Source organism: Gastrolobium bilobum, unplaced genomic scaffold, assembly GCF_033153095.1.
Source record: "Gastrolobium bilobum isolate Gb01-03AN ecotype WA unplaced genomic scaffold, APGP_CSIRO_Gbil_v1 utg5107, whole genome shotgun sequence".
Taxonomy (NCBI): domain Eukaryota; kingdom Viridiplantae; phylum Streptophyta; class Magnoliopsida; order Fabales; family Fabaceae; genus Gastrolobium; species Gastrolobium bilobum.
In genome coordinates this window covers 265956-292880 of record NW_026897630.1, presented here as the reverse complement: position 1 = coordinate 292880, position 26925 = coordinate 265956, and the positions used below count along the sequence as shown (strand labels likewise).

The following is a 26925-nucleotide window of genomic DNA, read 5'->3' as shown; positions in this document are numbered from 1 at the left end:
TCAATACATTCATAATACAGAAAATATTTTTTTCTCCAATGACAGCTTCTAGAAGCTCATGCCTAATATCTAATCAATAGAAGTCCTTGAAATCATTCATTATCACTGTCACCAGAAATAGTTCTGGGCCGAATGTCTAAATTAGGGATATTTTTTTAATATTACGGGTATATGGAACTCAATACATCTATTTATTAAATGGGAAAAATTAAAAGAAACATAGAGAGAAATACAAAAAAAAAGAAAAGGATTAAAGTAAAAAAAAAAAAACCATTTTAATAAACAGTTATAACGAGTTTGGTATATTAGATGTATCAAAAGTTTTCTACTAAATTAAGAGAAAATATTTAAAACTCCCGACCTATATGCACCAGGAGGAGAAAGAGAAAAAGAATATAAGAAGAGGGAAGAAAGAGAAAAATAGAGGACAGATTAGTGAGTATTTTCCCCTTACTAGGGGCTGTAATTATGAGTTGATAAGAAAATCAGTGATAATGTTAAGACTGTCTTTCTCATGCAAATAAAGTTTTTTTTTTTTTTTTTTTGAATTATCTAACTCTAATTACCTCTTTGAGGCGAGTTAGCTCCCTCCGGTATCTCCACAAGCTTCGACTCTTTGAGTCGGTTATGAGACTAATCCGGAGTGCGGGGGTCAGTGATGGCTAAAGGTTCAGCCCCTTCCCCAAGAATACATTCAGCGAGAATCAAACACATGTCCAACCCTACTAACTCAGCGCCAAGAAACCAACTGAGGTGCACTCGGTAAGTTATTCCAAATCTGCATATATAGACTGTAGCTGATCATGAAAGCATAAAAGAAATCCGTCTACTTATTGCCTATATTGAACTCATGGAAGCCTTTTTGTCTTGTCACATGACAACTGTTATCCCTGTTTTTATGCAGGATGACATGATTTGTGTTCGAATATCTAATCATGTTTATTTCTTCGTAGTAAGTTCACCACTTCTGGGATAATTCTATTTTCCATTTTACGTATGTATACATATTCTGATATTTTTCTCTCCTTTTGCTGGTTGTATCTGTTCGGTGGAAACGAAAAGAAGAGGATTAAAATTGAGGACGTTTTATAAAAAAAGAAAAGAAAGAGATAGTAAATCTGTTTTTACACTATTGGTTAGTGAAAAAGATATTTTAGAAGATTAACTGCTATTTTATAAATTTTTTTTGATTTTAATGTTTATAAAGTGAATGTAGATAAGTTATTTATATTCGCTACTAAAACGACGTTGTTTTGAGTTGAAAAATTAAAAAATTATAATAAAAACGACTATTATAATCCTAAAATAAATTATAATTATAAAAATATCTTAATTTTCGCCTCAAAACAACGTCGTTTTGAGATCAATGTAGATAAATTATCTACATTTACTTAGAAAAAACGAACCCTTTTATTTATCCAAAACTAAGATAAAATTGAGACGAATATGAAATATCAGGAGTTTGAAGAAGGAAGATTTTAAGTATCCCATGTTCTAAATCCTCTCACTGAGCATTAACATATACTTAATTTGATTGGTCTGAAGTCAGTTTATTGTTGTTTTAATATGATCTTTCTCTGTCTGTATTAATTTAGCGCATCATAAACAAAAGGAAAAATTGTGTAAATGTAAACTGGAAAAATATGATTGACTTGAGTGACATATTACAATTTAGCTAGAATCTTGTAGCAATTGCTACAAGATATAAAAAGGAACCGAAAGAAGAGAAGCCTCATTTACTGTTCAAAAGAAGAAGGAGGAATGAAATATGAACAAAAAAGAAAGAAAAAGGAGGGACACAGAAGAATCAATTTCATAGATATTGAGAATTTATCATCTTTCAGGAATCAGGATATTGAGTTTCTCCACCTTCTAGTAATCTTTCTGTTCTGTTCTGCTGAAGCTGAAATCTTGGGTGAAATATCATGATTTTCTACATTTGTCATCTTTGTAAGTTTGCTCAGTTTCTTCCATCCACTGCTCCATGCTGAAGTATGCTTCTGCTTTAGCATCTTATCAAATTGTTTCTGCAAACTTTCCATATCATTTTGAAGCTCTGAGTACTTGGCTTTCATACTCTCAAGTTCAAACTTTAGTGTGTTGATGTCTTTTTTAGCAGTTGTCCAACCTTCTTGGAATGATTGTGGTGTCCCTTCAAGAAGTGTTTTCCGGTTTGTAACCATTGGCTGATTATGAGATTCAACACCTTTCAGAGAACTAGTGGCTAATGCATTGCTTATCTTTACCTGTTCAGAGAATAGAACTTGCACAACAACCCTTAATGGAAGCCTTTCATTTTGGGCAGCATGCATGCATGCATCGATGGAGAGTTTCTGACAATCCATTACACGGCATAGTCGTTTCCTTTCATGCTCAGAAAGTGTTGGATGTGCCTGTTCATTTGTTTCACAGATAACAAGTCCATCCCAAAAAATTGATGATCAGAAGTTATTTTTTTTCCCACCTATCCCAAATCTTGCGCTGAATTTAAACTTCTTATTCCAAAATTTGAGGCCGTAAAGATTGAATTCTAAACAACTTGATCATACAAATTCTAATACTATATGATGAACCAAGCTTAAACCAATAGATAAAGACATGAGTGATTTTATATTACATCTCTAACACCCCTCCTACTTCTCAAAATATTAAGCCAACGTTTTCTATTAAAAAAAAAAAAACATTTTGCTATAATTCTGTGATATAATTATAGTAAATATCACCATCTACCATAAATCTTGTTCAAGGGAGAATCTGGAGAGAAACAAATGCTCTATAAATCAAATGTTTTGCCACTGAAAAAAGGGCAGTTATATTTACAAACTTTTTTGTTTATAAATTCTTATAAACTACACTATATTCTCCCGGGAGAATACAAACTTTTACAAACTATACTATGTTCTCCCGGGAAAATATAGTGTAATTTGTAAAAAAAATTAAAAAAAGTTTGTAAACAGATCTTGTCCCCTGAAAAAATGACCCACCAATCAATTTTTTCCTTTATTATGATGGAAACAAGAAGCATGCTAAGGTAGGCATGAATCCCAGCTTTTCACCTTGCTGTTTTACCAAAATTTCAAGTATAATGAGGTGTAACTCTAGGTAATTCAAAATTATTTTTAAGAAATTAGATAACATTTTTAATTTAAGAAATTAATTACCTTAAGATAGGAATCAATTGCTCTATAAAGTCCATCATCACAGGTCCTAGCTGACTCAGGCAAAGCTTCTGCAAGAACCTGAAACTTTGTCAGGGAAAGGTTTCTATCTCTGGACACCTCTGTAAGATAACTGTCAACAAGCCTTGCCACTCTTGTCTTGGCATTTAGGTTACATGCCATATGTTTTTCAGAAGACTGTCTGGTTGGACTCGAATTTTCAGTAAGTTCTTGAACAAGAAAATGCTCTAATAGCCTCTGAACAAGATCCACATCATACATAGTCTCTCCTTGATTATAAGAAGGGATTAGAAGATCAGCCAGTGTAGCCTGCTCAAATTGCATTCCCACCCTTTTCTCCAATTCAGTAACAAGTGCAGGTGCAACCTTTAACATGATTGCCATTCTCAGGAGCCTAAGAAGGAAGCTGCATGTGACACTATCCTTCTGTGGTGGAATAATGCTGATGAGACTCTCAATTATCATCCTTTGCTCTTTAGCTTGAAGACTTGAAGTGTCTTCTATAGTTGCAGTCACAATCATATGAAGTCCACCTTTCCAGCTACCGCCACTACTACTACTGTTACTGATACTGCAATTGCTTGCTTCATCACCTGGGATTGATGTGTCATTAATCAAACCCGGTAACCATTTAGTTGCATAATGCATGATTGCTGCACCAATCAATTCAAATCTCATGCCCTTTACCTTAATAGCAGTAATGACTCTAACAAAGTGATCCATCCTAAGGATTGAGGCATCTTCAAACCACCAATCAGGAGGAACCTGCTGATTCCTACTTGGGCTTGAATCTTTCATATCATTATTCCATTTTGGACTCAGAATTTTTGAGGTTCTTCCAGTATAGGACCACCTTATTCCTTTCGGATTAGCACAAGCTTTCCAAGCAATGGACTCGCTGCATCTTCTAACAATTTGAAGGTTCTCAGCCCATGGTGAGAGCTTCTCACAGCTTTTCAACACTACTATGGAGTCTCTCCATGAAGACAAAACAACATAGCTAAGGAATGCTTCTGTCTTGAATATAAGATTCCCTTCCTCTAGGTCCTCTGTCATTTCAAGATACTCAGCAGCACATCTTAGGCCAGAGATATTGACTGCTGTTAAATCAACAGCAACTCCATAGCAGAACTTGGCTGCAAGTTCAAAAGCCTCAGGCCCACCAGGGATATCATCCATAACTATCTTATTCAAATCCGGGTCTCGTGATTCATTTATGATTCTATTCAGCTTTCCACTTCGAGATATCAAGGGATACTTTTATAAGAAAGGGGAACAAAAAAGACACAAAAAATTCAACTAGTATCCAATCTCTTAATATAAAAATAGAGAGTACATAAATTCAAACCATGGGAAAGATCATAGATAGAGATACCTTGTGCAAATGGAAGTTAGCTTCTCCAATTTGGACTAGAAAGTCACTTGGAATATCAGTTGCAACGTACCTGCATGAATAAGAGACTAAATTTTTTAAGCAGCTTACATGCTCATTAAATCAAGATTGTTCCAAGATATGAAATGGATAAATTAATAGTACAACATAAAATTATCTGAAAGTTTCAATCTTATTTTCGGCCATGTGTCCTTAACATCTTCAAAGGATACTAATTTTTCATTTAACATACCAAGAGTGGCCTCTTTGCACAAACCCTTCTGTCTTGACACCATGTTTGCTTGAAGTGAGAAGTCCATCCCCATATGCTGCTGACTCACTCTCTGATTCCCACATGCTGGAAAACAGATTCTCAGAATGCAACTGGTCTAGATGTTCTCTTAGTAAACCAGCTTTAACTCAAAGAGTCACAACCAAAACAAAAGATAAAAGAGAAAAAAGGGTAGAGAAAAAGAGCAGAGTGAGTAGAAACAGAGTTCACTGGAAGGAGGAGGAACCCACATGGGATGGTTGGAATTATTGGTTATCTTAAAATTGTCGGTTTCTTAACAAAAAAAAAAAAAACTCAAGGATCTCTTACAGCCTACAGGCTGTGTTGAAATGGGCTTACATAAGAGTTTTGTTGTGAATGATGATGATATGAATTTCTGTTTCTTTCAGCTTCGGATGTTAGGTACCCTCTATCAGTCAATGTATAAAGACAGCTATTTTGAGTTTCTTTATGGCTGACCATACATGTATGTCTCTTCCTTTTCATCTCATTTTCTTATATCCTTTTACATGTTATTTGAGTTTATCACATACCAAAAACATTCCTTTGACCATGAAAACCACACTTTCATAAATGGATTTTGTGTTTAAGATAGCCACTTGATTACCAATGAACCCACCATTTGGCTTTTTCTGGTTTAATCAGAGCCAAGGTAAAAGAGAAAACCTCTTACTTAGCAGAATATATGGCGAGGAAAAAAAAAAAAAAAAACTATTTTTTTTTTTATTAAAAAAAAAAAGTGAAAGAAAAAACAAGTGGCAGCGGATGTGAGGCAAAAATCAAAATGACTTGTGACAAGTGGTACCAACAATTGGCGTTTTCACGATCATTGAGCTCGTACGTACCAATCTCCACAAATGCTGTAATAACTGTTTTGTATATTTGTGAATTGCACGTGAATGATTGGTGTAAGATAAGTGTACTAGTCTATTTGTTTGAAATAGGTACAGTAAGTAAGTGTAACTATCCATTTACAAATTTTTTTTATAAAGTTTTGTAAATTATATTATGTATTTTGGGAAAAATATAATGTAACTTAGTGCCTCCTAAAAATATATAATATAGTATATAAATAAAAAATTTATAAATATAATTCTCTTTTTTATTTTTATGCTATTGTATACATATAAAATTACTTGAGACTGAAAAAAAAAAAAATACGAGTCTCACATTTTAACAACAAATCCTACTTTAAATTAACTTTTTTTTTTTTGCATTAAATTAACTTTTTGTGTTGCAACTTTCTCTCTGTATATGCTTTATAGCGGAAGGTACTATACTTCTGCATATCTGAGGAAAAGTAAAAGTTGCACTGAAAAAGTTACCAAAACAAATTACAGAACATAATAAAGGAGGATTTAACTTTTCGGCAGTTATTTGAGAATAGTTTATCCCTCACTTTTATCCCTCACTCTTATAATAATGGATTTTATTTTTATATAAGAAATCATTTTCTTACACACTCATAATATATAATATATGTGGAGTCCATTAAATAGTGGAATGAGAAAAAAATAAAAAAGAAGACCCAACTTGAATTGTGTGTGTAGAAAAATTGATTTGTTATCATGTAATATGACAATCCATTTCCCGTATAAAAATTATAGTGGATCCTCTAGAAAAACTGAGTCTCATATAATAAAATTCATTTAATTTTTTTTGTCTATATATTCTGGGAAATACATTATGTGTGCAAATAAAAACTTCTACAACAATTACAGAAATATTTTTTCCTATAAAGAATGTTGTAATTTGAAAAAAGAAATTAATAATAGATCTTACAAATTCATCATGACTGCCAAATAAGCTACCTAAAAGTTGTGATATGTACCAAATGATGATAGTTTAATTGATGTATGAGAGCTGAGCAAGAGAGGTGAGAACATGTGTTTGATCATCTCCAGTATCATTTTTTATAGGAATTTAAAGCTTTAATCCTGAACTTGCCCTGAGCAAAATCGTCTCTTATAAAATACATATGATTTATCCACACAAAAAATTGTGATATGTCAACAAAAACAAGCTTCAAATTTTTTCTATTTGAAAAAGAAGAATAAGAAACTAGGAAAATGTATTGGTGCTGTTACAGCATAAATCACTTCCATCCTGCACACACAAAAACCATCGCTGTCAACCTTTTATTTTTTTGTTTTTTGAAACTCTCATGGGCCCATACTTTTTTGTTAGTGCAAGAACAACATTTCTATTTCCTATATCATAACAAGTCTGTTCCCCAAGAAACTATTAGACTGTACATGTTTAAGGTTTGTTATATCAAAGTAAATTTTAGTATGTCTTTCGTACTAAATTTTTGGACTTCATCTGGTTGTCATTCTTAGAATTTTTTATAATTATTGTGGAGATTCAATCAATTGTAATTTTTTTTGTTTTATTAAAAATGGGGTAAGTCATTATCCATTTGGGATGCAGTATAAAACCCATTTAATTAAGTTATCATTTGATTTGGACTTAGATATCTGTAATATTGATTAGTGTGGGTAACCATACAGGCCTAATCTATAGGCCTATAATAGAAAGGAGACTAGGGTTAATAAGTTTGACTAGGTCCCTTCTGCATTCACGGTACTTTGAAAAATAGTCATTCCAAAACTTGCCCCATCTATAGTTATGATCAAGGAGTGATATGAACTACAGAGGAAGATTCTGATATTTCAAAACTTGCAGAAACATTAGAGCAAGCAAGAAGCGCCTTTCAAGAAATCAAGAATCATGTCTTTAACAAGTAAGCCTAAACATTTTGATGTTCTGATTTCATATAATCTTATTTTATGATTTCTTACATTTGGTATCAAACCTTTGGAAGAATGTTATAATTTTTTATTACAGATACAATTGATATTTGGTTGATATACAAATTTCTTAGGGTGCAATTGATAATGCATTGAGTTTTGTTATTGTATATATTGCATATTTGTGTTTATCAATTGTGAAATATTGGAACTTAGTGTCGTTGAGACCACCATGCCTGTGGTTGACACTATAGTGGAGTTTGAGGCATGATAATGAGATTTTAGAATTCAGTGTCGTCAGGACTACCTTACCTTTGGTTGACACTATATTAGAGTTTGAGGCATAAAAATGAGATTTTGGAACTAAGTGTTGTTGAAACCATCAGGTTTATAGTTGACATTAGATGAGAGTTTGAGACATAATAGTACCATGAAATTGGGTGTTGTTAGAACCATTGGGCTCGTGGTCAACGCCATATTTGATTTTATGATGATTTATCATCATGAAATATAATACCCCAAACTTAAGCATTTAATTGATTAATTTTAATTAAATAATTAAGCATGTTTTAGTGAGTAAAATTAAGTATAAGGCTTAATTAAATGAATCTGAGTCACTTTGGAGTTAAAAAGTATACTTAGTGAAAATTAAGGGGTATAAATGGGTACTGACAAAAGTACCCAAAATATAAAAATAAAAATAGTAATATTCCTAGAATAATATTCCAGACTTTTGGGTAAAGTTTGGTAATTAATGGAGTTGAATAGATAGACGAACCAATATCCACATAAGCCACTTAACTAAGTAAGTGACTTAGAAAGCAAAAAGGAGCCCCATTTTCCCCAATTCCCCGTCGAGAAACAGAGGCACCAGAAAGAAGAAGAAGGAGAAGGAGGAGAAATGGAGAAAGAAGAAGAAGGGAAAGGAGGGAGGAAGAGAGAGTGAGAGCAAATCTTAACCGATTGGAGTGATTCAAAAGCCTAAATCACTCTAAATCTTCCTCTCTTTCATAATCTAAGTTTAGTTTTGAGTGGGGAGCATTGTGGTGAGAGATATTGCCTCTCAAAAATTCGGCCATTTGTGAGATTTTGGGATTTTGGGAGTTTCTACCTCCATGGAAGCTTGAGGAACGCTCATTCCTCTATTGTGTGATCATTGGTGGTAAGTTTCCACTCTCTTTCACATGATTCTTGGAGATTTGCATGAGTTTAGGGTTAATGAATAGTGTTTTAGGGTTTTTATGAAATGTTGAGTAGATTGGCTATGTTCAAGGAAGAATGAGGCTTAGAGTATGTTGTGAAAAATGCTAGGAATGACATTTAATCGGTAGAAATGAATTTATAGTGTTATTTTAGTATGCTTTGATGTTTGGATAAATCTAGGCTTGGAACTATGGATTTCCTTGCATTGTTAGCATTGTTTGATTGTATTCCTTGACCAAGTGGAGTGACCAACCCTTGGGGTTGTGTGCAATTGAGAAAAGCTCAAGAGCAAGGTAAACCTTTGGACCTTGTGGTTGATCCCATTGAGTGTTCCACCATACTCCATGGAGGAGAAATGGTTTATGAGATGTGATATGTAATTATGATTGTAATTGTATGCTCATGCAATGATTCATGCATTGATACATGTTATGATTGATTGATGATTATTGGTTGATGTTTGATTGTTTAAGAGTAATTGATGAATGGTTATAGAAGTAGCAATAATGAATGAGGTAATGGTTGAGGATTGTGATTGAGGTTATGAGTGATAGTATTATGATGAGGATGATTGGTAGGAACTTCCCTTGGAAACAGCCCTATGTGGATCTCCATGTGGTTAGAGCCTAAGAGGAACAGCCCTATGTGGATCCCTCTTGGAGGTTCCTAGATTGAGGAAAGGACTTCCCTTGGAAATAGCCCTATGTGGATCTCCATGTGGTAAGAGCCTAAGAGAAACAGCCCTTAGTGGATCTCTCTTGGAAGTCCATGTGATGTTTGCTGATAAGAATGTGTTAAGCTATTATGATTATGTGTACATCGAAAGTGAACCTTAGGGTGGAGTGATCTCCAAGGACCTCTGGTTTACTGTGATATATTCGTATATCTCACCCCGTGTTATGGGGACCCCCTTTCAGGTAAGGAAGCTGCAGGAGCCTCTGATGGCAAGTGGCCTTATTTGCAGTAGATCATACATGTTATTTTGTAGATTTACATGTATAGGATTGATCATTGATAGCATTGACGTATGTATATCTCGTTATATTTGATGGACTTAGCCTATGATCATGCCATTGGATATCTCTTTTGTTGATGAGAGCCAAGGGATGGTCATAGCCTTTTGTAGCTAAGTTCCCCGTTATGTAATTAAACTTGTGTAATGTTATTTACTTCAAGGCTATGAACGCATGATGAATATTGGAAATGTTGAGCTGAATTGTCTATTAGGAGCTAAGCTGTTAGATTGGGAAACGTTGAGAAAACAAAGGTTATGCTGCCCAATTTTCGTTAAATCAATGATGAGAGGATGAGAGTTAAGCAATGATATAGGGATATCGCAAGCTTGTTAAATAGGTTGTAAAATGTGTAGGATTGATTCCCCAAGAAAGATACATGAAAAATATGAGTATATGAAATTGCCCAGAAGAGGGGGCTTAAGCCTGCAAATGGAGGCTTAAGCTTGCTCAGGGGGCTTAAGCGCCCATGAGGGGGCTTAAGCGCCCTGATGCACCTGTGAAGACCAAAAGCTTTCTGCCGCCTGGGGCTTTAGCGCCCAAAATGGGGGCTTAAGCGCCCTGGAGCGCGCTTAAGCGCCCTTGGTGGCTAAAAAATGTAAATTCCCTCTGTCTGTGGGCGCTTAAGCGCCCTGGAGCGCACTTAAGCGCCCTGTCCGCGTAGTTTTTTAGCATACACCTGAGTTAGCAAAATTGTCATAACTTGAGCTACAGAGCTCCAAATGAGGAGCGGTTTAAAACCACGCGTAGCTAACGAAGAGATCTACAATATAGTAGAAGTTGGGAAATAAATAAGAAGTAAATTAATGGTTTAAAAATGGAATAAGAACATGATGTTAAGCTTGGTTTATCTGATTCCGCAAAGTAATATGGTTATGATCACGCAATTGGGCATTTGAAATTCGGCATGTTTTAAAATGAAAAATTTAACCGGATTTTAATTGAGCCAATGTGATCGTAATTGCGCTTAATATCATAATGCGATGTTAACAAACCGGTTCTAGAACGGGGTGTTACATGAAATTTCTCAAGCTTTAAGGCATTTGAGAGAAATTTGAAAACTTACAGAGAAAATAGTAGTCTGACTTTTGTTGGATCACATTGGCATGCTATTTTCTTGCTATACTCCACACTAATGACTGGTCTATAGAGTCAAATGACATTGTGACCATGGAAGGTTTATATCAATGGAGGATGTAATCACCGTCTGATTCATTTTTGTTTGACTTTAGTTGGTGGAGTCATCTTCAGATATCGCACCTTGCCCAAGAGTCATTTTCAAATAACTTATTTTATTTTTTATTTTTTTAAAATTTTACAATTAGTTTTGGCTAAGTGGGAGAATGTAAGAATTTTTATATTTATTGTGGGCTTTAATTAATTGTAGTTTTTCTTGTTTTAATATAAACAGGTTAAGTCATGATTCAAGTGAGGGATGCAGTATAAAGCACATTTAATTACGTTTTTCTTTGATTTAGGCTTGAAAATCTGTAACATTGATTAGTGTGAGTAACAGTGTAGGCCTAACCTACAAGCTCATGATGGGAAGGGGACTAGCGTTAATAAATTTGGTTAGGTCTCTTCTACGTTCATGGTACATTAAAAATAGTCGCTCCATAATTTGCCCCATCGAAATTGTGATCAAAGAGTGATATGAACTGCAAAGGAAGATCCTGATCTTTCAAAACTTGCAGGAACATTAGAGCAACCAAGAAGCTCCTTTCAAGAAATCAAGAATCATGTCTTTAACAAGTAAGCCTAAACTTTCTGGTGTTCTAATTTTATATAATCTTATTTTATGATTTCTTATAATAACCACACAGTGTTCCCAAGAAATGGATGGTTTTGATTTCTCTAAGCATAAAAGAAATTCAAGTAATCTAGACTACCAATCAGATCTATTTGAATTTTTTTTCCACTGATAAAATCATAAAACTGTAGGTAAAAACTCGGCTCGGCCATGGAATCAGCCGAGGTCACGGGTCATGTAACATCCCTTACAGTTAACTTTTGTAAGGAATATTACATGATTTATTATATATATATATATATATATATATATATATATATATATATATATATGTTTTTTCTTTATGCATTGTCAGTGAGAAATAAGATGGAAAGAAATTAATGTTATTAATTAATACACATCGATGATAATAACAATAAAGAAAATTATATATAAACATCTCCCAACATTATTTTATAGATGATGTTACGTCAGATACAAAAATGAGTTATTTTACATAGGTCCTACAGTCTACTAAGTATTACATCACTTCAGTTTATATCCTACATACTGTCATCACATAATTATACAATACAAAAGTCTTATCCTAATCTAGCCTATAGGTGTAGGTCTCCACACTATCAGCATAGAATATCGAAGCAGCTCCTTGATTTCCTATTACGATATAAAACTCCATACGGTCCTCATAAGAGTAAATATTGATACTCCATCCTTCACCTGCTAAGCTTAGAGTAGGCATTATGATTTTCTGGAAAGGTTAGCACAAAACAAACACACGTGAGAAAATTCTCAGTAACAGTGAAGTTTTCTAACTATAACCATTTCCAGCCGTAATAACGAAAAATATTATTCTCTCAGATAATTTAACAAATTAAAGTAGTACAATAAATAATACATTGTGTAATATTTAACTGAAGTTAAATTATTTCTCAACTTTGTGGTCTTCTGCATATGAAAGATTTGTTGTGGAGGAGCTCAAACCACGACAAGGCGTCCCTTACCCTATGATCGTCTGAACCCAAACTTTGTGGTTCAGTTCATAGCAGTCTCCATCAGTTAAATATACACATTCTCTTTATAATTATTTGGTACCAAATAACGACCCAAATTAACAATCAGAAAACAAATTTAAAAGAAAGTAAAAGGAACAGCAGAAGAAAAAAATTAAAATCAAACTGTTGTAGCAAATAAGTTCAAAGAATATTTAAAAAGAATTTGACAAGATTACAGAAGCATGAAAATTCACGTTGTTAAAGACATAAAAAGAAAATAAGAGAATATATTTTATATTTACACTCAAAGTTACCTTCTGCTTCGTCGCTTTCTTCCTTTCTTTTTCTTTCTTTCTCTCTCTCTTTTCTTTTCTCTCTTTTCGCTGGTCTCTCTCTCTTTTTCTTTCTTCTCACTATTCTTTCTTTCTTCTTACGGACAGCGAGGTATATATATAAAGAGACTTGCTGGCGGTTAAGTTATATTTCGTTAGATTTGGTTAGATCGTAACTAAGTAATCATTACTTTTAAATGATAGCTATCCACGTAAACATCAACGTTTATGTTTCTAGAAAAATGTTCGTAAGCATTCATCATCAGGTGCCTCCACGTTTACCTCTACGTTTTATTTAGTTTCTGTAATATATATATATATATATATATATATATATATATATATATATATATATCGATTATCACATTATTACATTTTATAATTTATTTTAATATTTAATTATTTATTTCTTATTATTATTATTATACATATATGTAAATATATATATATATATATATATGTGTGTGTGTATATTTACGTTCACGCGAAAGTTCACGCTCTTTGCGTGAAAATTGGGGCAAAAGGCGCCAATCTTTGGGATTCTTGGCGCCAAAGGCGCCAATTTTGGCGCTGATGGCGTCAAATAATTTTATTTTATTTTATTTTTATTTTTTTGAATATTACAGGTCATGGGTTCAATCGGGGGTTACTTGTTGAAAAAATTTTATATATTAAAAAATATAAATATATATCCTATATGAAAAATTCAAAAAAATCAAACCACCAAACATCAAAAAGTTAAAATATACTTAACATAATTCAACCAATTACATCCACAAGTCAATTTTACACAAGCTAATCAAACTATCAAAGTATAAAACACATATTTCAATAGAGTTAATGAAAAGTTATATCATCAAACTCAGATCCTCCTTGTCCTTCTCCATTATTGTCGTCCAAACCTTGAGGAACATTGCTTTCATTTTCGGGTATATGTTGGAAATCGACACACACAAACTGAAATACAGAAAAGAGAAAGGGAAGAGAAAATTGACATAGTGATTTACCAGGGTTCACCCAATTTAAGCTACATCCAGCTCGTTTGTACTATATTCATCTCACCACCACTCGTTAGAAGTCATTCGATTTACAAGAAAATATAAATAGAATTTAGAAAATCCTAACAATAGCTATTCATGGGCCCAAGCCCAAACTATTAAGAAAAAGATAAATGCAATGACTCAGCAATAGTCAGAGGCCCACAATAGTATCAAGCCTCCATGGGCCAACAAGAGTCCTCATCTGAATGTGAAGTATGAGCCATACCCAATAGTAGAATGGCCATATAAGGTTCATCATCTACATCATCTTCATCTAAATTCAATTCATCTACAATAACACAATATGTATAAGTTAGTAAATAATAAATTAATAGCCTCTGAAGAAATATATCTTTCCCTTAAAATTTTTTACAGCTTCTTGAAATACTGAAAGGAACTTCTCTGTATCATTTGAAGTCACAAATAGCAACAACTGAAAATTGAAGTCACGCATAAAAATTATACAAGAACATGTGAAAGAAGATCTCTTACCCAAGAGAGAACGACGGAGGAGAGATGGCTGCGCGACGAATCAACGATAGGAAGAGAAGAACTAGCACGGTGGAAGGGAGAGAGAGAGAGAGAAAAAGACTGAAGAAGATAAGAGGAATCACCACCACGGCAGAGGAGAACACTGGATTAGGGAGATTCAGTCTGGGTCTGGAGAGAAGATCGAAAGATAAGAAGAAGAACGATTCAGATTTCAAATCTTGTTCTAGATCTAGGCATCAACAGGTTTTTCTTTTTTATATATCAAACGGTGTTGTTTCATGTGTAATTTAAAAAAAATGCAGTGACCGCCTCTAATCCGGGAGTCACCGAGACCTAGCCGGATTTCGAGAGTCAGAGGGATCAACATATATGTAGGGTCTAACTGCTGACCCCAACTCTCGAAAAGATGAGGTTAGTGACCCAGTGGGATCGACCACGAGGCAGGGCGGGATTTTAAAACAATATACATAATTATGTCTTTTATACTTATACAATTATCATTTATGGGAAAAATATTTAATAGTTCCTTTTCTCAATTCTGTTTTTTTATTTTGGTTCACAAAACTGTATAATATTTCAAAATAAACGAGGAAGAAAATGCGATCAATCCAGATATAAATGTCATTCATCAAGTCACATCTGATTTTGTAGGTCCAACCATATTAAAGATTTAGCTACTTAATTTATTACTCATGCTTCGCCTTTAAAACTGTCAAAGATGATAGTTATGAATTATGATTACCAATTACAATTTATATAATCACACTTTAATTTGTTATTCAAAATATAGAATTACATATAAAAAAAACGTTTATACAATTCTTGATAAGAAAAATAAAGATCATATCTTTACCGTAAATTTATTACTTATTGACCGAGAAAATTGAATGAAAAAAAATATATAAACGTCAAAGTTTTGGCCAGTTGGTAGTGAATGTTGTATGTGATAAATTCATTTTGGATGGTATAGATTGGGGATCATGATTTATAATGTTTGTGAAAATACGTGAAAGAGAAAGTGTTTCCCAAGTGCATGGTGGGAGTTGTGCCGCGTTGGCTACAACTCTTTCCGCCACATGGCTTTGCCATTGGGTGTTGGGTTTTGACCAAGCATGCTGAAATGAACCCTTGACTGGGTGCTGCAAATTGGATGTGCCCCTCCATTTCTTAGTGCATGATTCATTCCAATAATGCATTTCCCATTTGATGCATATTCTCTACTCTGGGTACTATGAATTGGCTGTGAGATTTGTAATTGCAGCAGCAATAATTCAATCCTCAATCCTTGTATCATTTGGGTTTATCCATTATCTTGTTTTTTGAGCCAACCCATTTTAATGTTTTATTTTTTTTTTCCTTTCATTTGGATCTACTTTTTCTCTTGAACATTCACGCTACATTTTATTTACAAATTACAATACATTGATAGCAGCATTGCAATATTTGTCAATGGTTGCCATATGCGGAAAAAACTTACCCTTTCTCCAAGCACCTTTTGGCTTTTTATCTTGACAAAAAGGGTGCTTTGTAACATTCAGAACAAATATACTGTAATGCATAAGTGTAATAAGATTAAATTGAAAATGAAGGAAGCAAAATTGTTGTAGCATACTTGAGTAATCTCCAGATAAATGTTAAATGCTATGACAGATATTATGTTTGTATAAATAACGAACTATGTTGCTTACCCACCAAAAATATATGGAAAATATATTGGCCAACGCCAGCAAGTTTTAGCCAATCATTGGGAAACAAATTCCATGAAATTGCTGTTTCGGTTCACAAGGGGAATAAATGCTTGATTGAGTGCCATGTGGGAATGTCATATTATCTGTCAAACTGATCAACGTCCCTTGCATTATACAAACTTATGGCAAATGTTTGTACGTGTTCTGCCTACGTTCGGAATGGAAATGGATTCTCTCATATGTAATTTAACATGATCATGTCATGTGAGAGGATCTTAACCATTAATAATTAAATCAACGGTGATGATTGTGTAACTTCTTATTCTTATATTTTTTTTTCTCTCATCTCTTATCACTATTAACTCATCCATATATGGTTATGATTGCCCCACATAACATGATCATGTTAATTAACACACGAGAGAGAGGATCCACTCCCATTCGGCATTGACTATATTCTTAATGTAACTATGAGATTCTAAATGATACTTCGCAATCTCCATTTCCTAATCAGATGAATTCTGTTGCGGGGCACGAAGATACTGAAGGGTAGCTTGGGGTTTCAATTCTCTCTATCTTATAATTTTGGGTTTGGCAAATCCATCATAGTGTAGAACTTATGCATCTCATGATCTCATGATCATGTGACGCTATGTGAGCTCTCTACTGGGCTTGACAAACTCTATTTTTCTTAGTAACAAAGTCCAGTTATTTTACCATGTAAAACACTTTGGTTTGGGCCTAGGCTAAGTCGTTCCTGTCCTATATCTTCCTGCCTCTATCTAGTATTTTAGTGGTGTGTGAAAAGTGTGTATGCGCAATGGTAAACCTTGTTCTAAATTTTTGAGGGAGCATAAATAATTTAAAAGAATAAGATAATCAGGGAAACTGTCATGACCCAGGATCTATTTATTCTATCAAATATTTCTAATGAAGCAAACAAGACAAGAAGAAAAATAAATTTAATGGAAGCTATGGTGTCAGATAAAAAATTGACCAACATCCTCTAGAGTCAATGTTCCATTAAAAGAGTGAATTATAATAAATTCGAAGATTATTATGCATGTACATATGATATTAATTAATTTTTTTTTTTTTGGAAATATAATTTTTTTTATTAATAGTTAAAATATCTTCTTTTTGTTTCAAAAAAATAAGGAGTTGCTTTAGAAGAAGAGCCAAATCCTATTTTTTATAGAAGAATAAAAAATAAAGTGACTGATGTAGACAGCATAAATTTTTTTTGATTAACTATTTATTCCTCAATATTACAAGGAGCGTAAATAGATAGCCGTAGAACCATTTTGCTGCGGAGTAATCAGCAGTTACAATTACAAATGATGCAGCTACTAACATATATATAGGTTGCCTTGGGGAATATAAATTTCCTTAAATATAAAACTCAAACATCCAAAGAAAACAAAGCATTGTATAATTAATCTAAATTTGGAAGATATTATGGCTTAGGTCGAATTCCTTTAGCAATTGATTCAGAGTTAAGGGGACCGGAACCTTTTTTCTCTTTTAACTTTTTAAGTCTTAACTTATTATTATGGGAAAAAGAAGTATCCTTTTGAATGACACAAGCTTGTGTCATTTTAGGTGTTTTACACAAAGTACGACCGGCCGTAATTTGTGTAAAACTGAAAAATTACTTCTTTTTTTTTCTCCTCAGTCATGTCGCTGACGTATAAAGTGAAAAAAAAAGTAACTTTTCAAAATTACACAGAGTACGACCGGTCGTACTCTGTGTAGATCACTTGTGTCCTTTTGAATAACACACACTAAACCCTATTATTATTATTATGAATAGAGATTCAGGACGTAAGAAAAGACACTTTGGGTTTTGGACTTAAGGCTATATTACAGTGACCAAAAAAACATACATTAAAATTATAGGAATCTGCACCAAAGATGCTAGCCAAGTCCAACGTAAATGATAATATAAGAAACAAAGCAATGCAAAAAAAAAATGCCATCCACACTGCAGGTTATTATTACTGAAACAATATGAAAATATTTCAAGTGAGAACTATGCAAAATAATACTCAGATATTTGCAATCTTAGTGATCCTTAGGAGGACGACCATTGGCAGTGGCAAGTCTGCATCTCAACTGAAGAAGTTCCTTGCTTGAATCGTCTCTGTGTATAACTGAAAGGGGCAAAGCCCCAACAACACAAAGACAGAAACAGAAAAACAGACACAAATTACACAAATCCGAAAACAGAAATCAGTGGGGAGTATCAGTTGCTCCAATCAAGTCTTCTTCCAGAAGAGCACTCAACTCATTAGGCATCAAAGGGAAAGTCCTTGACCCTCTCATATTAACAAGAGAAGTCTAAACGTAGCATGGTTCTTACAGCCCTCCCATAATAGCACCCAATTATGTATTTTTTAATGTGAAAATAAGAACAAAATTTTATAAGTACAAATTAAGGAATTTCATTTTGCCAGTTATTATAAAAAAAATAAAATTAAGAGACAACTAACTTCATTAGCCATTAGTAAGTGCAAATAATTTAACTTGGTTTTGTGGGGTGCGTCAAGGCCCATGCAGTAGTGGAACGCACAGGCTACGCTTAAGATTTACCTTGGAGGTTTTTCAGTGTTGAAAGAATAATTTGTAATTTTCTTAGTAGACTTTGAAGTTGTATTCCGTAATCTCAAAATAGTGGTTAAGTCATTCTATAAGTTCTTTAGTTTACCCGAGCAACTTCTAGCATTCCTAGATGTTGAAACATGGGAAGTTTATCATATACATTATCTAAAGTTCACTATAAATGGAGAAAGGAAGAACGAAGCACAAGAAATTGTGGGAAAATGCAGGAAAGCAAAGAAAATCAAAGAGGAAAAAGTGCAGAAGCAAGAGAATGATCATTAATGAAATACTGATAGATCAGAATTCCAACTATTTAAAACCAATAACCAACTTAATACAATTTAACTAAGCTGTGTAATACATAGGGAAAGAAGTTACATGACATCGTTGTTTCGTTTTATAAGAAAAATAAATGCTTAGTTAAGCGTCAAGTGGAGGATGTTAGAATATCTATCAAACTTATCAACTTCCTATATCACACATAAGGGTGAATGCTTGTATGTGTTTTGTCGAGTTTAGGAATTGATTCATGTAATTATGTGATTTCAAATATACTTTTCAATCTCCGCTTCTAATTATATGAATATTGTGGGCATGAAGCATGAAATACTAAATTAGAATAAACATATCAATGTTTCATAAGTTAGCTTTAAACATTATAAATACAATGAAAATACTATCATTCATCTAATTCTTATGGTATACCACCTGTATTAGTATAAAAGTTCAGAAAAATTATTGATAAATTCAAGTTGGAAATATTCAAAAGTATCCGATGTGATACGTGTGGGATATCGGTATGATAACTATTTTAAACTATTGAATATTGATTCATGAGAGAACCTAAATAGTTCAAAAAAAAAAACATGAAAAACAAAGACACGTCAATTTATTCTGGCACAAATCATAAGGAAGCAAACGACACAAACTGAGAAAAATAAAAATTAATGGAAGCTAAGTTGCAGGATGAGAAAAATTGACCAATTTCGTGACATCATATTAAGCCAATGTCCCGTATTTTGTAGAGCAATGGAAAGAGTGCTTGGTTTAGACACCCAAAATTGTTTAAATTATCTATTCCTTATTTATGCAAGGAGCACAATGCAAATAGTTGAATCATTTTGTTGGGCAATAGTCAGTAGTTACAACTATAAATGACGCTGCCACTACCATACATGCATGGTGCCTTGGGGAATATAAAAAATCCCAACTTCTTTGACAAATTCATCATTGCAATCCCAAACCATTTTCCTCTTCCATTAAAACCCGAGAAAGAAAGAATAAGAAAACTCTGCTTGCTCGAAAAATTCCTTAAACTATAAAACTCAAAACAAAATACTCAAAAACCCAAATAAAACAAGGGTTTTATAAGAGTTATGTTGTAGGAAAAGTGATTGTGTTATGTTATAGAGATTCGTTTTGCGTGTCAATTTTTATTTTTTTTTGCTGCGGGCCCCACTAAATGTTGTGTGTGTAAGAAATTTTTTGTAGTCATGTTAAATGAAGAATGCAAATCCCATAAAACAATACATCTTACGAATTAATCTAAATTTGGAAAATATTCTATTTGCCTCGAGTTCCTTTGGCAAGGGAAGGTGAACGACTATGCATTTTTATATCATTTGAGTCTTAAAACATTTCTTTAAAAAATAATAATTATGAGCATTAACTAGGCCCCATAAGGGGTAATGGCGTAATGCTACTCGGAGACAATACACATCATTTCACATCCGTTCAACTTTTAGTTTTTACCATATGATTTCTACGTATCTCCATTTTGATTCTACCACCTTAGCTGATGTGCGGTTATGTGATTCATGGATGTTGTGCAACTTGCATTTTCTGGCCATAAGAGAAGAGACTTCGGTTTGGAAAAAAGGAAAGTGGTTGGTACTCATATTCAGGAGTCAAATCTACTAAGGTAGCGGAATCAGAGTTTAAGAGTATAGAAATCAAATGGTGAAAACAAAACTATAAGCCAATGTACATGTATATGTGTGTCACTCATATTAACTCCTGTCACAGCATGTCATCGATACAGAATGAAAAATTAAACATTAATCCAAACTCATAGGAATAAATTCGATAGTCACAGCAGCATTACGACTACAATATCAGAAAAAGGGGGAAATTCAAGGCTGTCACAATACCAAAGATGCTAGGAAATGGCAACGTAAATATGAAAAAATTAGAAGCAATGGAATCTTAAACATCCACAAAAGCAGTGCAAAACTGCCATTCACACTGTAGGTTATTCATTCGGGATGTATCAGCAAATTGCAAATGAAATATACATACATGTTGCGAGGTTGATCTCACATATGTATACTATATATCAAATTCATGCCCAAAGAACTCCTGGTTAATCATGTCCTGGATTAAGGTTTTTCGCAATGAGAATCGTATTCAAGTTGCTGGCTATTTCAGCTAACCCTATGTCTGTAAAAGCAACCATAATCTTTTTACACACAAGCATGTCAAAATCTGTGGTAGTTGATTGCTTCCATTGATCAATAACTTCCCCTACTTCTTTCGTATGACCAAGCATCAGATATGAAGAAATAATGCAGATATAATTCCTGCTAATCATTTTCTGTTTAGTCATTCTCAAGGAATTCCATATCTGATCAAGTTTATCCTTACTTCCCAGCCCAGCATATAGAATGATTAAGAAATCATATGTTATCCATTGCCTTTGGGTGATCCTTTTCTCAGCCTCAACAAGTGAGTTGGAACTTGCATTATCAAGATGACCTACAGTAATATATATATTGGCCAGGTTCAGATATCTTATCCAACTTTCATTAGAACCAGCACCATGACTCATTTCATCGAGAATCCTTCTAACTTCATCAATATCAAGAGTAGCAGCACACGAACTTATCCATAGGTTGTAAGTAAAGATATCTGGGGCAACCTTTTGTTGTTTCAGTTCCTCAACAACTGATGGGACCTTTTCAACCTGCCCAATTGACATGTAAAGAGTCATCATTTCGTTGTAAGTAAGGGCATCAAAGGAGAGGTTTGAATCCTTTATCCTTTGATAAAGTTCCTCAGCCTTTTCAGTCAATTTTTCTCCTGCAAAAGAATGGAGGAGGGCTGTGTAAGTTTCACTTGTCTTTGCAGCAAGAGGTAGACCCTCAAAATATCGCTCTGCAGCATCAATGCCAAAAACTTTGGTCATCAAATCTATGCGGACTGCATAATCAGATTCTGATAACTCGTATCCTTCATGGGTAACCATCCATTCTGATATCTACAATCATCAATAGTCACAAACTGTGAAGCCGTAGATCCAACAAAAAAGAGAGAGCCATATTCATAATAAAGCTTTCCAAGTCTGATGCAATCTTATCACTAGAAAAATTCAAAATATCACTCAGGAACCATAAGAAATATTTGAAATTGATTGAAATTTGTAGTTTGTTGGAGCAAAAATAATATTTGAAACTAAACTAAAATGATAATAATTCAAATATATTCACTACAGGAAACTTCTATAGTGTTCTGATGGCATCATATGTGCTGCGATTTACCAAAGACCTTACTTAGTATATTAATGAACAACACTAGATGATCAGAGGACCCTTCATTCCAACAATTATAGTCATTACAGAAATAAGTAAACTAAACTACCTTTCGATCTTTCTTGAATTCTTCTTCTGAACCTTACAAAACTAATAATAATCACTCATGGAAATTCAGTAAAATGCCCTGATTTGTTAATATAAATACACCATTTTAAGAAGATAAAGATCCAAAAAACTTGTAAGATCTGCTAGGTAGCCTTCTAAAGTTTTTTTTTTTTTTTCACTACTCTATCTTCATAGTTTCTGAAAATTATCCCTAATTCACCATCACAGACTTATCACCGAACTATAATACCCATAACTTAGCAGAACTCATAAAATTTCAATATTATATTACACTAATTTATCCGTTTTCATAGCAACCAATGAAAAGAGGCTATGAGAAAGGAAAGGGTCAAACCTCCAGAGCGTGTTTGTAACGCTGAGATCTTCTAAGCTCTTTGGATATATCTCGAAGCTCAGACACCGTAATAGGATTCCCTTCGAGGGCCCATTTCTGAAGAATGTTGGTGGCGCTTCGTTTGGGGAGCCTTAGCCTCAAAATTCTGCTCCTTAGGTCGTCACTCTCCACAGAGCTCGGAGTCTCTTCAACAAAATCACTACTCACAGCGCCCGAAGAGACAAATCTTGCTCTGTTCAGAAGACAAGGTGACTGATAACGACAATTGTTGCTGATTAAACCGCTATTTCTGCATGATGACGAATTGCAATTGGGTCAGTTCAACTACCAATACCCAAAAATTATAATCTGATTGGTTACTGAGAAAATGCGAGAAGAGAAAAGAAAGTTTGGAACTTGCTTATGTTCCGAATCTGGGGATTAGAGAACTCAATTCAGTGGGCTGTGTCATATATGGATTGAAAAGAAAAGAAAAGAAAAGAAAAAAGTGCAGAATCACATGCTTGTTCAAAGCTTAAATTTTCTGTTCTATTTTTCTCGGTAACCAAAAACAGAGAGAACGGGAAGAGGGAGCAGGTTGGCTTACCGTCTGAGAGAGAGGAACAGTGATCGATACGCCATTGGCGGCGTTTGTCACTTGCTCCCTTCCGCTTATAAGTGCTGCTTCATTTTACTCAGCTTTACCATAATAATTATCACCTTAATAGCAATATCTCTGTTGTAAAATATTTATTTTCGATGATTATAACCGGTCAAAAAAAATAAATGTAATTATTTCCTATTCATGGACATAATTTCTACGAAAATTATAATGATAAGTTGCTTCAGAAGTTGATGACATTCTTATAATTTTTAATAGTTCTTACTTTCATCTTCTTATGTTTTTTTTTTTTTTTTGAAAAAATATGTATTATTTTAAAAGATATAAAGTTGTGTCATTCTAAGTGAGAGAAAAAGATAGATGAAGGAGAAGAGAGAATGGACAAAAAAATATAAAGATATGGATTCCACCTCTTTGTGAGAGTGAAATGATATAAGTTGTGTCATTTAAAGACACAAACATTTTTTTTTCTCCGTTCATTTTATAACAATCTCCAATTTATAGAGATTTATTACTTTTTGAAAAACTAAATATTTAAATTCGTCCTCTAAATTCACTTCCTTTGATATTAAAAATCGATTTCAACATTAGAGCCTTTAATATCTTTTGGACATTAAATTGACTTTTTGACCCTTTCGCCCCTCATTAAATAATTAATAACCAATTTGCCCCTCCCCCAGAACTATCCATCATCCTGCCCCCATTTAGTCGATTAAGTTGCATTTTAATCGACTAAATGAGCAAAACTCAAAAATCATGAAACGCGAAATTTAGTCGACTAAATACTCACCTTAATCGACTATATTCGTTGCACTTTTAGTCGACTAAGTCCATTATTTAGTCGACTAAGTCCATTATTTAGTCGACTAAATGTCGCAGAAAACCCTATATCCAGACCTCTCTCGGACTCATTTTCATTATATTCGAAATCAAAACTCCTCTTTCTCTTGTTTGTCAGCTGTGATCCTTCCAATCACTCTTCCATTTCATCCCACCACCTCTAAGGCATAGTAATTGTGAAATCATTGTCATTTCCCTTTATTCCTCAATTGTTTCCCCCAAATCCGAACCCAAAACCCTAAAATCTGATTCATACCCCCAAAATTCGTGTGAAAGATGAGCTCAAGTCCAAACATGTATGTTACCATGATTTACTATGATGGAAAGCATTATGAAGGCCCCAACGGTGTTCAATTTGAAGGAAAAACGAAAATGTTGAAAATCAAACGGGGCACTACGTACAATGAGCTGAAGGGGAGGATTCACCAAAAATTGGGGCTACACGGCAGTCATGGCGTTCAACGGATGATCGCCAGGGTAGAGTCTACAGTTGGTAAGGATGCTATATTCTACATTGGTAATGATATATGTGACGATGAAGATGTGGACTGTGTCATAGATGCATTTGTGGACCGAAAATTTCAAAACTTTATTGAGATATATGTTGAAATAGACTGTGGTCAATCTTCATCTGCACCTGTGCATGGAAGAAGTCAAAGTCAAGAAGACAGAGTGGTCGGTTTATCTGCACCTGCACCTGTCTTAAGTCAGATAACACTGAGGGAAATAGATGAGGATGAGCATGACGAGGATATGGACAGTGAAGACGATGGTGAACCCGAGAGTGTTATTCCGCTGGGTGACACCTCAGATACGGACGTAGAGGGGAATTTTGATGCTGATACTAGTTCAGGAAACTTGAGTTCCCAGGTTATGCCACCACTCCGTGTTGACCCTGTTAGCAGTGGTAAGATTGTAAATTAAAGTTTTAATTTTACATATATATATATTTGTGTTTTCTTTCATACTGACAGATAAGTTTAAATTTGGACGTAGGTTCTGAGATTGAGCCATTTTGGAACGACATCCCACACTATTCCTTCATTAATTGGGCTCACCCTAATGATGAGACGGAGATATTGTATGGCGACGATGACATCCACGGTGGCTGGCATTTAGGGGATCCATTATATTTGTACCAGGAGTTTCGAACTAAATCTGAAATGCAACATGCAGTCAAATTATATTGTATGAAGTCTCATCGTACTGCTGTGGTGGCAAAAAGTGATGACCATAGATTTGTGATGAAGTGTCGACACCATAATGATGGTTGTCCCTGGTACGTGCGGGCTATGTTGCCCAAGAATGGAAATAGTTGGGTTGTTAGTAAGTGGGGTAAAAAACGCACCTGCCTAAACCAAGGTCTTACTCGGGACCATAGACAGCTGGATTCTGATGTAATTTGTGCAGTCATTATAAGTATGTATTACAGAATTTTTGTTTATGGTTTAATTTTTCGGTATATTTATTGACTGTGTTGATTTCGAATTTTGTATAGGTATGTTAAAAGAAGATCCATCCACGAAACCAGTTCTTATTCAGGAGAGGGTACAAAGTTTGTATGGATACAACATATCTTATAGGAAGGCTTGGAAGGCTAAAATGAAGGCCATTGTTAAGTTGTTTGGCGACTGGGAAAAATCATATGCCATCTTACCTGGTTGGCTGACCTACATGACACAGATTAATCCTGGTTCTGTGTTCAAGATTGATACGGACCAGTGTTGTGACGAACGACGTGTCTACACCGATAAGGCTGTCTTTCGCAGGGTATTTTGGACTTTTCACCAGTGCATTGAGGCTTTCAAATATTGTAAACCCATAATCCAAATTGATGGCACGCACCTGTACGGGAAATACAAAGGTACCCTCTTGATTGCTACGTCACAGGATGGTGATGGATTCATTCTGCCTATTGCGTTTGCCATTGTTCCACCGGAATGGAGAGATTCGAACTTGGTTGGAGAGAAGGGACAGAATGGAGCGATTTAGTCGGTTAGGGTTTGAAAATAACCCCCTTTGCGAAATGAGGTTTTTTTAAAAAACCTGATCTGCGACATTTAGTCGACTAAATAATGGACTTAGTCGACTAAAAGTGCAACGAATGTAGTCGATTAAGGTGAGTATTTAGTCGACTAAAATTCGCGTTTCATTATTTCTGAGTTTTGCCCATTTAGTCGATTAAAAGTGCAACTTAATCGACTAAATGGGGGCAGGATGGTGGATAGTTCTGGGGGAGGGGCAAATTGGTTATTAATTATTTAATGAGGGGCAAAAGGGTCAAAAAACCCATTAAATTAGTGTAGAAAGGTAGTGTAAAAATACATTAAAATGAAAGTAAAAATATTTCTTAACGAAAACAAATAAAAATGCCGCATAAAAATATAAAAACGGTAAAAACGTGAGTTTTTAAGTTTTTACTTAAACTCAATTTTTTAATTTTTTAATTTTAAAAAAAATCCTTGTTCCATTTTTTTAAACTTAATTTTATTTTTTTATTTTTTTGGACTTATACCTTATATAGTTACGTGACTTATATCTTTTAAATATGAAGTTATTCATTGAGTTTTGAATAGTGACTTATGTGATTTTTTTTCACATGAATATATATAATTTTGTATCTTAACCTTAAGTAGTAAAAATTTTAAATTTCATGTCGTTTTTAGGATTTATGTTTCTATCAACCCTTCCTTTTCAACGTAAAAACTCAATTTTGACAACATTGTCCGTACCTACATCAAAAATTGTGTTAATTTCTTCTTTTTTTAAATGATGGCCCTCCCATAACTT

At 34.0% G+C, this 26925-nt stretch overlaps 2 protein-coding genes across 5 annotated transcripts; both read right to left on the bottom strand.

Moving 5' to 3' along the window:
• Positions 1–1651: 1651 nt before the first annotated feature.
• Positions 1652–5234, bottom strand: LOC133308760 (root phototropism protein 3-like). 3 transcript variants are annotated; one of them, XM_061509449.1, is made up of 4 exons: positions 4805–5234; positions 4555–4624; positions 3162–4436; positions 1652–2393 (listed from the first exon to the last, which is right to left on the bottom strand). In XM_061509449.1, the coding sequence occupies exons 1-4, from the start codon at positions 4906–4908 to the stop codon at positions 1848–1850; spliced, it is 1995 nt and encodes a 664-aa protein (XP_061365433.1). In that variant the 5' UTR covers positions 4909–5234; the 3' UTR covers positions 1652–1847. The 3 variants fall into 3 exon arrangements, with proteins under 3 accessions (XP_061365433.1, XP_061365434.1, XP_061365435.1); XM_061509450.1 differs by having other exon boundaries at positions 4555–4640; positions 4805–4934; XM_061509451.1 differs by having other exon boundaries at positions 3162–4416; positions 4805–4851.
• A 15482-nt stretch (positions 5235–20716) lies between these two features.
• Positions 20717–23388, bottom strand: LOC133308775 (pentatricopeptide repeat-containing protein At5g09450, mitochondrial). 2 transcript variants are annotated; one of them, XM_061509475.1, is made up of 3 exons: positions 23281–23330; positions 22695–22965; positions 20717–21960 (listed from the first exon to the last, which is right to left on the bottom strand). In XM_061509475.1, exons 1-3 carry the CDS (start codon positions 23313–23315, stop codon positions 21067–21069), a joined length of 1200 nt encoding a protein of 399 aa, XP_061365459.1. In that variant the 5' UTR covers positions 23316–23330; the 3' UTR covers positions 20717–21066. The 2 variants fall into 2 exon arrangements, with proteins under 2 accessions (XP_061365459.1, XP_061365458.1); XM_061509474.1 differs by having other exon boundaries at positions 20720–21960; positions 22695–22983; positions 23281–23388.
• Between the last annotated feature and the right edge of the window lie 3537 nt (positions 23389–26925).

Excerpts from the sequence above, each read along its gene's own strand:
- LOC133308760 (XM_061509449.1), bottom strand. The coding sequence starts at position 4,908 with ATGTGGGAATCAGAGAGTGAGTCAGCAGCATATGGGGATGGACTTCTC. Across the intron at positions 4,625-4,804 it reads GTGCAAAGAGGCCACTCTTG|GTACGTTGCAACTGATATTC; the intron begins GTATGTTAAATG and ends TTATTCATGCAG. Across the intron at positions 4,437-4,554 it reads CTAACTTCCATTTGCACAAG|TATCCCTTGATATCTCGAAG; the intron begins GTATCTCTATCT and ends TTCTTATAAAAG.
- LOC133308775 (XM_061509474.1), bottom strand. The coding sequence starts at position 23,315 with ATGGCGTATCGATCACTGTTCCTCTCTCTCAGACG. Across the intron at positions 22,984-23,280 it reads CTGTTCCTCTCTCTCAGACG|AAATAGCGGTTTAATCAGCA; the intron begins GTAAGCCAACCT and ends GTCATCATGCAG. Across the intron at positions 21,961-22,694 it reads GTTACAAACACGCTCTGGAG|ATATCAGAATGGATGGTTAC; the intron begins GTTTGACCCTTT and ends TGATGATTGTAG.